The 16,522-nt window shown below is 35.5% G+C and overlaps 1 protein-coding gene across 3 annotated transcripts in view; it reads left to right on the plus strand.

Moving 5' to 3' along the window:
• Positions 1-7,751: 7,751 nt before the first annotated feature.
• Positions 7,752-16,522, plus strand: part of LOC128237471 (polyunsaturated fatty acid 5-lipoxygenase-like) — a 29,082-nt gene continuing 20,311 nt past the window's right edge. The window contains exons 1-2 of one of the 3 annotated variants that reach the window (XM_052953039.1): positions 7,752-7,884; positions 11,115-11,213. In XM_052953039.1, the coding sequence (XP_052808999.1) occupies positions 11,127-11,213 (87 nt within the window). In that variant the 5' untranslated portion in view covers positions 7,752-7,884; positions 11,115-11,126. Of the gene's footprint in view, positions 7,885-8,394; positions 8,492-11,114; positions 11,214-15,991; positions 16,183-16,522 lie in introns of those variants that run through there. The other 2 variants (XM_052953040.1, XM_052953041.1) reach the window with 2 other exon arrangements.

The raw sequence follows: 16,522 nt of genomic DNA on the forward strand, positions 1-16,522 counted from the left end.
CTAGCCTCTGCAATAGAAGATAGTCTAAAATAATAGACGTGTTATACGGGATCCTTCCATTCCCTAACTACGTGAAAGGTTTGCCATATCAAAAATCGTAAAAAAATCTGTCAACGTACAATTATTTGGATTACAATAACAGACTGGATGATCAACTAATCATTACCATTTGGCAAGCGTAAATGACTAATTCTGCTGCTGATCAGGAAGTTATGAATATCTTTGATCCCATTGCTGACATTACCTACATGAAGTGAATTAAGTTAGACCTTAGTATGTATAACTGTATAGTCCCTGGTTTAGTCTTAAATAATAGACGTGTTATATGGTATTCTTCTAATCCCTAACGACTAAACAAGTTTGTGCAAAAACAGGGTGGTTTAAAAAATATTGAACATGAGGGCCATGGTGGCCCTTAATCGCCCACCTGAGTCAAAGAGTTTTTAACCTTTGTTATCTTGCCTTTACGTGTCAAATACATATGGCAAGTTATTTTAAATTGCCTCTGAACAATTCTGAAAAAAATACCAACCATACTTGACAGCATACACTCTTATGTCATCATATTCAGCATTCCTTTGTGAATTAACACTTAGTGTATCTTTCACCTTTGAGGTAGCGACATGGGTCTTGCATACGTCACGTCGTCTTAGTATGTCCAATACATGTGGCAAGTCATTTTAAAATCTATCCATACAAGGGAATGTTACAGCCCAGACATAACAACTTATACTCTATGTACTTATATGCAGCATTCCATTGTGAATAAACACTAAATGTGACCTTGACCTTAGAGGTAAGGACACGGGTCATGCACACGTCAGGTCGTCTTGGTATGTCGAACACATGTGGCAAGTTATATAAATATCTGTCCATACAAGAGAAAGTTACAGCACGGACACGAGTTATTGAGCCAGACACTCAGACGCACGGACAGATAGACACACGGACGTAAAGACAGACGGTGTGATTTTAATATGCCCACCTTCGAGGGCATAAAATCATACTGGTCAAACATGTTGCCTGGATCATCACTGACAGGACTTGTCACAGTAGCCTGCACACTGACAGGAGTTGGTGATTGACTGTACACTGACAGGGTTTTGTTCAGTTGCCTGCACACTGACATGACTTGATGATTGACTGCACACTGACAGAATTTGATTCTCACCTGCACACTGACAGGACTTTGTTAAGTTGCCTGCGCACCACACTGACAGGACTTCTGCATAAACAATAATCTACATGAATTTCAATGGAAAAGTCTGATTATAAAATTTATTATTAAGTAAAAATGATTTTTTTTCTAAAGAATAAAGTGTATAATAATTATTTGAATCTATGAACTTGAAAAAAGAACAATTATTACCTCAGAAGTGACTATGTTGAAGACTTAATGAAATTTAAAATCTATTCCCTTGTTACTAAAAATAGATAGAAAGTAGTGGAATCACCAACAAAAAGGGAGACCATATATCAAGACTTGCTGCCCTTGCTTCAAGAGAAAAATTTACATTACTTTCAGTTTCAGATATAATGAACTTATAGCCCATGGGCTGAGGCCAATTTTTCTCCAAGGGCATAATTTGAATAAACATGGTAGATAACCAATCGACAATGTTACACACCAATATTAAAGCACTAGGCTTCATAGTATTTGCCAAAAAATGTTTTGTAATTTTCCCTTTAGATTGCCATGGCAATCAGAGTTCTGCATGGTATCCATTTCTTTGAACAATTTTGAAAAAGCACCAACCAAGGAGCATTCCTATGAAGTTTCATTAAAATAGTCCATATCAAAAATCATAAAAAAATATGTCAATGTACAATTATTTGGACTAGTGCTGGTAATGCACTTAAGACAAAATATATAGCCCGGAATTAACATAACTGGGTTTTCCCATGCCGGTACAAATAAAAGGTGAATTTCGAGCTATTGACAGTCCAATGACTCTATTGTTTCCAAAGTAATGTGCGGTTTAAGTTTGTTTGTACTGGAGGATTAGGTTGGGAAAACCAGAATATCTATAATTCAGGGCTTAAACTATTGTAGCCCCTTCTAGGTCCGGGGAATAGTGGGGACTTTGATAGTCTAAAATATTAGACGTGTTATACGGGATTCTTCCAATCCCTAACGTCTAAACGGGAATGTGCAAAAAACGGGGGTGTTTTAAAAATATTGAAATTGTTTTAAGTGAAGTATTTTATGGTTGAAATTGATCATAAAGAGTTATATTCATATTTTACCATGTAAGTGAAATGCTATTTTGCACTAAACAAGCATTTAATGCATTAAAACAAGTTGTTTACCTTTCCAATAAAACGAAAGTTGACTGACACAGAAAACAATTATGCGAAGGGGAACAACTCGATACAATCGTAATAACTCGGCCTCCTCCGACAAGGCTTCGAGATAGACCTCGTTATACAATCGTAACAACTCGGCCATGGCCGAAATGTTCCGAGCGATTTAAAACTGTGCCCTGAAGCCTTGCAGGTGCCCTTCATGTATATATCGTTATGTTTTGACAGAATGAAATGAAGAAAAGCCGTCAAACTCATAATTATAAGTTGGATATTTATTTTTTTGTATACGGAACTAATATAAAATAACATTATCTGGTAATATTTCTTGTTATTATGATATTTTATAGACGCTATATGCTTTAACCTGGAATCCTGATCGGAACAACTACCCACTTTTGATACTAAACAATTTGTACGTGAAGGATTTGCCATATCAAAAATCTAAAGAAAATCCGTCAACGTACAATCATTTGGACTAGGACTTTGACTGTCAGTCAAGCCAACCCCAGGTAAAATCCACGCCCTGCATGAACACATTGCTGGAAAATACCAGCAAAACAAAACCACTGCACTCCATCTGCCCTATTGGGCTACCTGAAAGGTCAAAACGTGGACCATCCCCCCAATCCCTGGACCTGGGGGGGAGGGGGGGGGGCATGGTTACAATTGACTGTTGCATTACAAGTACTAGACTACAGTCAAAATATTAGGTTTTTATCATCATTTTATTTGATGCATCAGTGCATTCAACTATGAAACCATATACTGTTTGTAGTAATTTGTACTTATTTACCATGTTAATGATACTAAATCATATTGTTTACTATATTCTGTATAATTACCTTGATCTATGCCTGCAATGGCTGCATCACCTTCATAAGTTGCTTTTACACATATTTATACAATAGGCTTCAAAGACCGTGTGCATAAGTATGCGATATTTTCAATTCAATTCTTTTTTAATTCCGTTTGACTTCCTCTAGCAATGATGCATTCACAGAGACTTGAATGTATGATGCAGCTGCCCCTGGCCTCAGCTGGGTAAAATAAGTTTTGATCCTGAAAATGAAAAAATACAACTTTTATGGGCTGCTTATTACGTCATGGGACACAATATAACTATTAATCATGATTTGTCGACCATATTTCAACATTTCATAAAATCTGAAATTCCACTAGGGTTATATAATTGACAAGAGAAGCAACTTTCCCAAACACACTTCATGAAAACCGTTCAAGTTAAACGGTAATTGAATTGCAAGAAAAGATTTCGTGTGATTTATTCCACGTTACTCACGGTTAATGTAATATTAAATCCACATGATAATGTAAATCATTTCATGGACAGCCAGACTCAATATCTGCTTTTGCTGAATACCTTTACTTGGTTCTTGAACTTGTATTAATTAATATTTGTTTTGTTTCGTTCTTCGTAAAATCCAACATGGCCGCCGTTTTGTTTTGGTGTGTCCATGATACAGCTGACGTCACCCTCCGCAAATAATATTTTGGAAACTTCAATATCGGTCATGTACATATCATTTTAGCAGCAAAAACTGTTAAATTGGTTGATTCTATTAAAATTCGAAAATCATTACACTAATAACGTTTGAACGGTTAATGGTTCGACGATGTATATTTGGAAACGCTTTTTTCGGGCGGATTCACAATTCACTTGTCAAATTCGGCTTTTGATATTGTCGTGGAGTGATATATTCAATTTTATTTTGTGCATAACTAGGAAGTTAAATTGAAAAAAAGATAAAGTAGATCGTGGCGGTTCCAGGAATTTCTAAATGGGGGGGGGGCACAACTAAAATAAAGATATAAAAACAATTGAATGCATTATGCTTTATTTTAATCCTATAATGACATTTAATTAACATTTGTCTTCACTGTCAATGATGTTTGTCAGAGCAATTGAATTAAAAAGATAGCATTTACTGATCTGAGTTAACCTTTCAAAAACAACAAAGATATCTAGCCGGTTTTGGGAATCGAACCAGTGTCGACGGATAACCACTCGTCCACCTGATACACACACATATATATATATACATGTATGCTGTAGAATAAAGCTATTTAACCCTACAGTATATTAATTGCACTCAACGGTACTTAGGTACCTCGTCATTGTTGTTTAAGTTAACTGAAGAAAAAATAACTTGACAACAAAATCCAAAAAGGGTTTCAAATAAATTATTATGTATTAATTTACAAAGGCTCTAGCATAGTTCCGAGAACTAGACGATAATAAAGGCCGAAATGGAAAGTTTCAAGGCGGCAACGTTAAATGCACGTCATGCACACACATATCTTGTCGTATGTATGTATTTCTGTGGTGGTGTTAGTAGTTTATACTCCGGGTCCCGGCGTGAGCACATTGAAGGGTCCCAGAGTGACAGTTCAACCACCGCACACTTATCCTGGGCAGAACCAGTACTAGGTGCCTTCACCTCTGCAAGGAACTGACAACTTCTGTACATGCCAGGGGCAGTGGTACAGTGCGAATGGTCGTAGAAAGGATTTCATAACCAATCACAACAGAAGCGGAAAAATGTACACTACACTCGGTTACTAAGCGACATGTTGAGTAATTTATAGATTTTTCAAAAATCGTGGGCAAATGCTGAAAATGGACAATATATTGTTTGTTATGACGAGAAGCAAATCATGTTTCTGGTCCAAAAGGTTGTTTATATATATATTCACCATGTTTGCCTTAAAACGAAAGTCTCGGAATGCATATTCTATCCTCAGGATTATACATACCTACAAATAAGGCATACAGTTTATATAAATATCAAATGTTTGTATTGTGTTATGACGAAAAGCAAAACCTATTTGGTTATGAAAAGCAGTTTATGTGTCGTCGCTAGGTTAGAAGTGCACCTACATGTAGTTAACATTAATTGTGTTTCAATAAAAACCCTTAAAACAATTGAATGTTACTTAAACAAACGTTCATTGAAGTAAACGTTGCCATTTTTTCATTATCAAACTTGATTAAATGCATATTGATAGACATATGTTAACGTGGATACTTCAGTGATAAACCTTGATGTCGAACAACAGAAGCAAAACCATGTTTATCGGCACAAACAAAATTGGGTGTTAAGGAACAAAAAATCGGCCAAGAAAGTGTACAGTCGAGCAATAACCATGAAGTTTTGAAAATAGGAATATATACATGCAAGCACAGTTACAACATGCATCGATATGCCATATCTGCCGAGAAAATACAAACAATTGTGGAAAAAATCAACACGTTTATTTGTAAACATTGCCTCCTAAGCCACAATCTTTTCAATAACTTTTTTATCTTTAAAGTTATGATACCTAACTAAGATGTCGATCGAAGAATATGTTTTTCACCACATACTGGACGCATACCTTTTTCAAAATGTTAAGTAAAAGTCCACTTACCAGGCAAAAGTTGGTACCTGAATCAGTACTTTTCATTCTAAATCAGCCATTTTGTTTGCCATGATTTTTTTTTCACTTAATGTTTGCATGAAACGGAATTACGTCCTCCCCCTTGTTTTTTCTTAGCTCGCCTGCTGCGCTTCCCCATGGCAAGGGGAGGCCGCATCATTCTGAAAAAGAAAACAATTTGTTTGATTAAATCATTGACCCTCTTTATTGTGCCGATAAACATGGTTTTGCTTAAGTTGTTCAACATCAAGGTTTATCACTCAAGTTTCCACGTTAACATATGTCTATCAATGCATGTGAACTACATGTGAACTACATGTAGGTGCACTTTTAACCTACCGACGACAAATAAACTCCATTTTTGTCAAAAAATACCAGACAAGCTTATGAAGAACACGCAACGTGTTGTTGGAATCATGAAGTTTTCTGATCAATAAATTCAGTGACATACATAGTGTATATTTCTTTTAATTGCTGTAAAACATAACCAATGCTCATTGCAAAACAGGTTCAAAGTGGGCTCATTGCAAGATGGAGAGAGGTCGGCAATTGTTCCTAAAAAAACTGCTTTTCGTCATAACCAAATAGGTTTTACTTTTCGTCATAACAAAATACAAACATTTGATATTTATATATACTGAATGCCTTATTTGTAGGTATGTATATATCCTGAGGATAGAATATGCATTCCGAGACTTCCGTTTTAAGGCAAACATGGTGAATATATATATAAACAACTTTTTGGACCAGAAACGTAATTTGCTTCTCGTCATAACAAACAATATTTTGTCCATTTTCAGCATTTGCCCACGATTTTTGAAAAATCTATAAATTACTCAACATGTCGCTTAGTAACCGAGTGTAGTGTACATTTTTCCGCTTAGCCTCCGCTAGGTTTTATAAAAATTTATATAAAAATAACACACTTACAGCGATAATCCTTTTTGAGTCGAGCGGTATTTTACTTCACGTTATAACTAAATGTGACGTCACAAACCACATGGTATTTCCACACTGAAAGTGCAAGCACTTATTTCCAACGGGGTCCTTTGTTTTTTGCTGAAGGGACAGCACGCTGAAGAGACAGTGGTGGGATACAAGGAAGTCCGGGTGCGATACCCTAGCTCTTTTTCGAAGAGACCCCTTGGTTCTTTTACGTGCTCGGTGTAAAGCACCGATACACAGGGTGCAATTTTCCTGGGTTAAACCAGTACTTAGTACACCACTTTTCCAAGCACTACCCTTTAAATGCCGAGCGCCAGGCAAGGGAGCTACTTGTACCAACTTTTAACGTCTTGTGGTATGACGCCAGAGATCGAACCCACGACCTCCCGCTCCGTAGGCGACCGCTTACCCACTAGGCCACGGAGACGGTTAACACACAATGACATTATTAAAAGCAATAACGAACATATAATGTGCACATGTTAACAGTTTAAAACAACATATTTCTGGTATATGATATATCCCGAAAACAGTAAACTTAGGCGTATAACTGCAGCCATATTTGTCAACTTTTGATCAGCTGTCTGTGTAAAATGCGGCGCCGATTTTTTTCATCGAATGTTCGGGCCCCGATGTCATTTTCAAGAGACTTTTTCGTTTCGAATACTATATTATACTCGATAATCAGGTTCAATTGTTTATTTGCTCAAATGCTTATAGCGGTATAAAATTTAAATTGTGACAAAACAACTTATTTGTACAGTTAAATTAATAAAGATGTGCCCCAAAAAACTTTACTTGCCGGCCAGCTGGGGGGGGGGGCACGGGCTCTCTGTGCCCCCGGTAGAGCCGCCACAGGAGAGCTACTTGGCTTCCTACTGAGATGCGTGCAGTGGCGTTTTCAGCCTGCTCAAATTCCATGTAGACATTACAAAAGTGGCCGCAAAAATGGTTAAAATGTCGTCAAGTCTAAATAACTCATTTGCTTTATTTCCCGGAGTTTACGCTGAGTTGCCTCCCGTGTGCGATCGCCACTTTCACAAATATCTAGTTTGTATTGATAACAGATTTTTAAGTGGACGAATTCTTTGCAAAATGATCAAACAGGAAGGCATATAAAGGCTAGAGTGTGCATTTAAGTGTAACAGTTTGCAGTTGGAGTTCATGAGGAAAAAGTAATTGTATCTATGAGAAAAGGTATGTTTAAACTTTCTCATTTTTATAACGTTTTCGTTAATAATTTTGAGATAGGCCCTTAGGCCGAAACGTTAAGAAAGAGGCACCTGGAGCATGATTTAATTATTTGGATTAAATGAGTAAGATCCAGTAAAGAGGAAATTGAGTTTATTTAACATATTTAATACCTTTATCTTCCAAAAATAAGCCAAAAATTGTGTTGTTTTCGTTTATTCTCTATATTGATTAGTTTAAAGATAATCAGAACATTTCAAATTCTGAACGAATATCGTAAAATAGTTTTATCTAACATTGAGAAGTATTTACAATACTTTCAAAAGTACAATTTACCTATGAAATTGCAATAACATTACAATAAAATATGAATCTATTTCTCTTTTAAAAAAAGTGGATGAAAACACTCAATTGCGCAAATATATGAATTAAAACCAGTTGTAAGGCGATCATGGTGTCTGATTCTAACGCAATGGTCATGGTGTCTGATTCTAACGCAATGGTCATGGTGTCTGGTTCTAATTACGTTAACTAAAAAGATCGTATTGTGCCATTCAGTTCATAAACATAGTTTTAATAAGCTCAGCCAGGATTATCTCAGCAGTTATTCACCGTAAGTTAATAAATATTTCGTTCTGTGTATTAGTTTATTGTTTATCTGGAGGCCTCTATTAAAGTAACTTAAAGCTTTATCGCAATTCAGATTTCGACTGCAGAATTATAAAGAGTACGAATGAAGTTTTCATAAATATCATTTAAAAAGAATGAAACACGTACTCTTTTAAATTTAGTATGTGGTTTATGACTAAATTGAATGTGTTTAAGTCCGGCGGACCAATTATACACCGTCAAATGTTCAAAAGCATACATCGTTTGCTAGATGTTTTTACTTAAACAGGTCGAGTCGTTAACCTTGAATGTAAACTGTCATAGGTTTTATTTACATTAGGCCGCACCAAACTGTCTAGCGTCATATGACTTTTGTAGGTTTAAGGTATTTGAAACACAAACAAAAAACATTTAAACTAAAAATGCTGCAAAGAAATTCGGGTTTTTATACATGTACTGATATGAAATGGGAACAGTTGAAGAAGTTTATAATTAAACATTAAACCTTTAGTTATGTAAGAACACTCAAGAGGTTAGTTTTGTCTATATGAACTCTTTGAGCACCATCTGTAAATGAGGTTTAATTAAGTACGTTATGCTTGCTTTTTTCCACATTTATGCACGGCGACGTGTACGTGTTACCTGAACGTGTAGCTCGTACGCGTAGCTTGTACGTGTAGCTTGTATGTGTTGCTCGTACGTGTAGCTTGTACGTGTAGCTTGTACGTGTAGATTGTACGTGTAGCTTGTACGTGTAGCTTGTACGGATAGCATGTACGTGTAGCTTGTACGTGTAGATTGTACGTGTAGCTTGTACGTGTAGCTCGTACGTGTAGCTTGTACGTGTAGCTTGTACGTGTAGATTGTACGTGTAGCTTGTACGTGTAGCTTGTATGCGTAGCTCGTACGTGTAGCTTGTACGTGTAGCTTGTACGTATAGTTTGTACGTGTAGGTTGTACGTGTAGCTTAAACAAGTATCTTGTACTGGTAGCTTGTACGTGCAGCTTGTACGTTTAGTATGTACGTGTAGTTTTTACATGTAGCTTGTACGTGTAGCTTGAACGTGTAGCTTGTACGTGTAGCGTGTACGTGTAGCTTGTACGGGTAGCTTGTACGTGTAGATTGTACGTGTAGCTTGTACGTGTAGCATGTACGTGTAGCTTGTATGTGTAGCTTGTACGGATAGCATGTACGTGTAGCTTGTATGTGTAGCTTGTACGGATAGCTTGTACGTGTAGCTTGTACGTGTAGCATGTACGGGTAGCTTGTACGTGTAGCTTGTACGTGTAGCTTGTACGTGTAGCTTGTACGGGTAGCTTGTATGTGTAGCTTGTACGGATAGCATGTACGGGTAGCTTGTACGTGTAGCTTGTACGTGTAGCATGTACGTGTAGCTTGTATGTGTAGCTTGTACGGATAGCATGTACATGTAGCTTGTACGTGTAGCTTGTACGGGTAGCTTGTACGTGTAGCATGTACGGGTAGCTTGTACGTGTAGCTTGTACGGGTAGCTTGTACGTGTAGCATGTACGGGTAGCTTGTACGTGTAGCTTGTACGTGTAGCTTGTACGTGTAGCATGTACGTGTAGCTTGTATGTGTAGCTTGTACGGATAGCATGTACATGTAGCTTGTACGTGTAGCTTGTACGGGTAGCTTGTACGTGTAGCTTGTACGTGTAGCTTGTACGTGTAGCTTTTATGGGTAGCTTGTACGTGTAGCTTGTACGGGTAGCTTGTACGGGTAGCTTGTACGTGTAGCTTGTATGTGTAGCTTGTACGGGTAGCGTGTATTTGTAGCTTGTACATGTAGTTTGTATGGTTAGCTTGTACGTGTAGCTTGTATGTGTATCTTGTACGTGTAGCTTGTACGTGTAGCTTGTATGTGTATCTTGTACATGTAGCTTGTACGTGTAGCTTGTACGTGTAGCTTGTACGGGTAGCTTGTACGTGTAGATTGTACGTGTAGCTTGTACGTGTAGCTTGATCGTGTTGCCTGTATGTGTAGACATTAGTACAGGTAAAAGTTGCAGTTGAGTTTAAAGGTCATTTGCGAAAGTTCTCTGTGAACTTGTACTTGCGAACACGCTGTTATCACATGAATCATTTTGTTTTCCTGCGTGGTAGTGCAGCCTGACGCTTAACATAGAATCGAGTTGGTGTGGCCTTACTTGTACATGTACTACGATTCATATGTTATGCGCCAGTAAATGGGGAATTAGTCTAGCGTATGCATTATGTGTCAGCTTATTACAAGTGTCAATTGTAAACATAGCTGATTTCATTTGGAATGAATACTTAATGAATGGAATTTGCTTATATTCGCCGAAGGGGAATCAGTATTGACCAGCAGATCTCTGTTTAATGTGAAATACAGTACATACCTATAAAGATTTGAATATGACAAGGCAACATTGAACTCAACACATTAAAACAATTAATACTGTGTTCGTGCTTCAGGAATATCGCTTTCATGGTGTGATATCATAATCATTAAACGACTACTAAAATATCAGAGAAGAATACCCATAGTATGTGATATATCAGGGATGCTTCGTTATTTTCGTTAGCAAATAAGCTGGTGCGAGGAAAGTTTATTTACAAAGCGTCTTGATCTCCAAAATTGCAGGCAACAGTAACCATGGCAACTGAAGAGGAATGGGAAAACCATGGTTACGAGATCTACCGGACGGTGACAACGACAGAGAGGCAGGCCATGGGTAAACCGGTAAGTGTCGTTTTTGAAAAATAGTCAGAAGCTAGGCTGCATATATTGATGGAGTTACTGTTGCTGCTGCTACTGTTGTTGATAATGATGTTGTGGTTGTTGCTGCTGCTGCTGCTGTTGCTGCTGATGATGATGATTATGACGATGACGACGACGATCACGACTACTATAATGCTTTTTTGTTATAAGCTTGTGTTTGCCAACTTTTTTGTAAATGTAAATGATTGGTCACAAATTCTCCAGTTGAAAAAAACAACACGTCAAAACATCGCTAATAGTTTTCTCTACATAAATTGTATGCTTTTTGTTTTGTTTTGATCATAAAAGTCAAATGAGAAAAACACGTTAATGCATTAAAGATGCGCTCTTACTCCCAAATAAGATTTGCCACAATTACAACAATTGTTTTAGTGTACCCAAAAGGATGAACACATGTCGAAAACAAAAGTTTTTTATGAAGAATGCCCTATTTAATTTGAAAAGACGGTACTTCTACCTTAAGAGACATAGTAGATCGCACTAAATCTTTTAGCACTCACCAATATAAAAAAAAATGCGTTTTTAACTATTAAGTATACGCTTACATTCTTGTTATCAGTAATGAATAGTTTCCATAAATGCATTATTTAGTAAGTTATCACTCAAAACTAATGTTTGTTATACATGTGTATGTATTGATTTTAAATGAGGGTATCACTTTAAAAAGATGTTATCAACCGATTGTTCGCCTTCAAAACATTATGGTCTTGTTACATCTGCTTGTGTATTAGTATGGTTAAGAATGACTGTAGCTTATTCTTCTTTATGAATGTGGACTTAAATTTGCTTAAACTATTTTAAGTGGAAGCTTGTGTACACAAATCAAAACTTCAAAAATATAATAAAAATCGGCAATCGATAGTTCGGATTTAGTAAATAACTTCAATAGATATTTTGAATAGTATGCTTAAGTCTTCATTTATCTTTTAAATCATATGACTTAGTCGACCTGTGCATTCGACTTAAATGTATCCGATCCAAAATTAAGGAAGTTCTCTGTAAGCTCAAATTACCTTAATGTCAAATTATTGTGCTATACAATTTTGTTATCATTTAAAAGGTCTTTGCATAATGATAATTAATATGTAAAATACATGACCGAAATAACATCATTTTAGCTATTACGGTGTGTATAATTTCTCTACTTTTCATGTCAGAAAATAGCTCATTGAGCATATGTTTCTTGTTATCATATACCCGACTTTAAATAAAGATTCTCGTATCTTGTCAACTGAAATCGTACATTAAAATGACATAAAAATGAGTTTGTTAAAGTCATTTTAGTTTTAAAAAAAAGTGAACGTTTTTGCATTTGTATATCCATATTATTAAAATTATGTACATATTGATTATTCATATGCAGTTTGGAATTTAGAACTTTGCTTTCGTTCTACGTTTTTTCAACCCTGCTTTTTTCTTTTAAACCACACACCATTATCAGTTTATTATCCTCAATTACTTTGTGGCTATCGGTGTCTTTATTCCTCGTCTTTAGGCCAAAACAATAAGGCTTGGTTAGGGTTACATCAGGGCTTCCTTTAAAGGAAGTTTGAAAGTATATTACTTTTTAGAAATGGGTTAAAACTTGATTCCTAGGAGGTACAGAAACTTTAATAATTTTGAAGAAAACTTGAAGTTCAAAATATAAAATTAGTTTTATGGTCACAATTGCAATCAGACTTAAGGTATATTAATAATTATAATATAAATCTGTGAATTCGGCAAGTTATAATTGCAAATTATTTTATTTTTAACATACTGTTTTAAAAAATAGGGGGAAAAATATTGCATTCGGGAAATTTAAACTTCCAAATTTCAGTGAAAAACTTCAAATAGGGATGGACTGCATTAAATGGTAAGGTCGGCGCCTATTTCGTAGGTAGGGTCGGGTAACCCGAACCAACTGTATATTTTTAGGCCTTAAAACCACGTACTATGCCATTTTCTGTGTATGTAAACATATTTTCTCATTGTTATGTATAGAAACCTGCATTATTTGACATTCAATTTAACCTGCTGTATATATGTTTTGCTCTCCATATATGGAGGAAATAAAAGATCTATCGTTCAAATGAGACTAAAATACTATTGGGTCTGACACCCAGGTATCCAAATTCACATACTTTTATTTCGTAAACCTTAAGGTAATCCACCCATCATTAATACAAACACATTGATACTGGTAGTTTTATTTTAAAGTGACAAGATGTTAAGTTTAAATATTTAATTTAAGTTTTGAACCGAGAGCTTTTTTTTACATAGACATTGTGTTATTAAACAAACAAATTAATAGAATTGCTATAAGCATGGTAAAACTTCGTTTTATAACCTCCCGCCAATGTATCATAAGATAAATTCAAGAATGTTATCAATGCAAAAATAATATAACGGTTAATCAAAATAAATTCAGCAAAGATATATTTTCAATGTTAAAGCTGCACTCTCACAGATATGCCGTTTTTACAGATATATATATTTTTTGTCTTGGAAAGTGCAAATTTTTGCGTTAATATATGAAAACCAATGATACAAGATTGCTGACAAAAGATCAGATCGCAGATTTTCGTATTTCTGTTCGAAATTTATGTTTTATGGCTTAAACCGTTCCTAACGGTTTAAGAAAAATGCATATAACATCATGTTTTGTTCTTAAATATAAAAATCTGCGATCTATTTTTTTGTCAACAGTCTTACATAACTGGTTTCCATAAATTTGTGCAAAAATTGGCTCGTTCCAAGACAAAAAAATAAAAAAAAGTTGTCAAAACGTTCAATCTGTGAGAGTGCAGCTTTAATATCTAAATTACACTAACACATTTTTGAATCCTATTGATGGATGGGTTAGGGTCATGGCTAACCTTAATATCGTTGAGTGTCTTCGTAGCTTTATCAGTTTAAACTTCATAACAACCAAATGATGCATCTGGCACGTTAAAGGGACTGGTCCAGGTTTTATAGGGTCAGATATTGAAGAAAACAATTTCATGTGAAATCAATCGGAACACCTCGGCTATAATTCCGAAGGTTGCCGGAGATGGCCGAGTTGTACGATTGGTGTGAAATGGAACTTACCAACGAAAGTATTGCACGATGGCTTTTTTAGAATTAATACATTTGAGTAGTTATACATAAAAGCTTTATTGGTCAGTATGGGCAACGTGTATATGTTTTTGCAAGTAAAATTTTCAACTTAATTGGTGACACTCACAGAATGTCAAACTGAAATTCTTAATTTTACGATTTTTGATAAGATTATCCTATAAATACTTGTAACAATGATAATATGTCATCGAAGATTCAAAAATAGAGCTCTACTTATGTTGTTTTTCAGAAATATGACAGAAAAAAGCTCTATTTGCCAAAAAAGCGTGTCTATCGCTTATACAGATTTAACTGCTTTAACCTTTTAAAACAATTAGTACCTAAGGGAAGCTGTTTGGGTTTGTTTAAAAGGTTATGTTAAGATATCTCAATTTGAATTAAAGGGGTAAGCTCACTTAGGTTCATTTTCAGTCTAGGAGTTGATTGCCAAAATAAAATATGTGAGCGAGTCCCTTTAAGATGAAACTATCTGTCGGGTGGTTTAAGTTCGTGCCCGTACTCGAAATCACATTTTTATATGTAAACTTGCTTAAATTTACACTTTTAGATATGGGTCAGGTCGTTTATTATTTGAAGTATACCGACGCATCGAAAACACTGTTTATAATGCATTCTAGGGTTTTAGCCATGTTTTAAGGAGGAATTTTTTCTGCAGAAATAGGACAGGGTGCATACTAGGGTTAAAGCCAAGCATGTGCTGCAGAAAACGGTACAGAGTGCTAAGGGTGGAAAGGACGCATTGTATCGGGCTGTGAAGAACCTTAATATTTTGAATGTGACAGAAGATGTAAGGAGTTTTGCTTGATTAAGGTAATATTAGGTTTCAACTGCACCCACCCCCTTGGACCCACTAGTGACTAGTATACCGTATATACCAAGACCTAGTATACTATTGTTTGCCGAAGTGTGGATTTCTTTCGTAAATTCCGAAAAAATGTGCTTTTATTTGAGTGCACATATTAAATTTTATCCCTTTCATATTTAAATAATCTACAATGGAGAAATACCCTGATATAGGTATATTTGGTATAAAATCCCGGTTCTCAAATAAAGAAAAAGAAAAGAAAGTAACTTTTACCCTACCTACTCTTTGGAATTTTGGAGATGTAAGTGAAATCAAATAATTATTTGTTTGGCCTAAGAACCTCTAAGGACTTTTCTACTAGCGGAAAAGGAAACTGCACTATACGAAATCTTCAAAAAAATAAATAAGGTCAAGTCGTTTGTTCGCCTGAATCATTTGACGAATAAATGTAAATGTGATTAAGAATGGCACTTCCTCGTTGCATACGATAATGCTCATAGTGCACCAAAAAACATACAAGTGGTTTGAATGTATGAGCAATTCAGTCAATTCATCCACATATATGCCATAAATGTTGATGATAACCGAAGTCATTAATATTCTTTTGACGTATATTTTTCCATGATTTATACCCCTAATTTCACCAGTAATGTAAACGTAACATACCACATTTTATCTATGAGGATTTGAAAAGTAAACTGACACGAAACACGATTAAACCCACTCTTAAATATGTCTCCCAATTTTGAAATTTTCATCCGGGATATAATAATAGTCTTATTCAAACCTAGCTGTACAAAACCTGAGATTCATTTTATCATCTTAGTATCTCACTGGAAGAAATAAGCACAAGACCAGCATTGGTGAAATGCTTTTTGGGCTCGCTCAAATTCTGGATATTGTAAATACTTGTGCCAAGCAGTTGCGTAAAAATCGGAGTAGTTCAACCTAAAGTCTAATTTCGATCACTGATATACATCGGGATTCTGTGGTTATCGGAGTAATATTCACTCGTGAGTTCAGGTATAAATATCGTTAGATTCAAGTTTTTAAAGTTATTATTCAAAAACAATACATACATAATTATGTAAAACAAACATAACGTTTGACTGATAAGCCTTAAACTACTTAGTACTAAAAAATGCATTTATGGAAAATATTAACTACTGATAACAAGATTGTAACCGTGAATTTAATAGCAGGAAGCGCAAAAATATTAAATGATTGGTGAGTGCTAAAAGATTTACTGTGGTCTACTATGGTCTCATAAGGAAGAAATACCGTGTTTATGCTCATTTCTTTCAAATAAAATCGATATCCTTTATAGAACCATCGTTTTTTTTACATTTATTCATCCTTTTTT

Source organism: Mya arenaria, chromosome 6 (genome assembly GCF_026914265.1).
Source record: "Mya arenaria isolate MELC-2E11 chromosome 6, ASM2691426v1".
NCBI lineage: Eukaryota > Metazoa > Mollusca > Bivalvia > Myida > Myidae > Mya > Mya arenaria.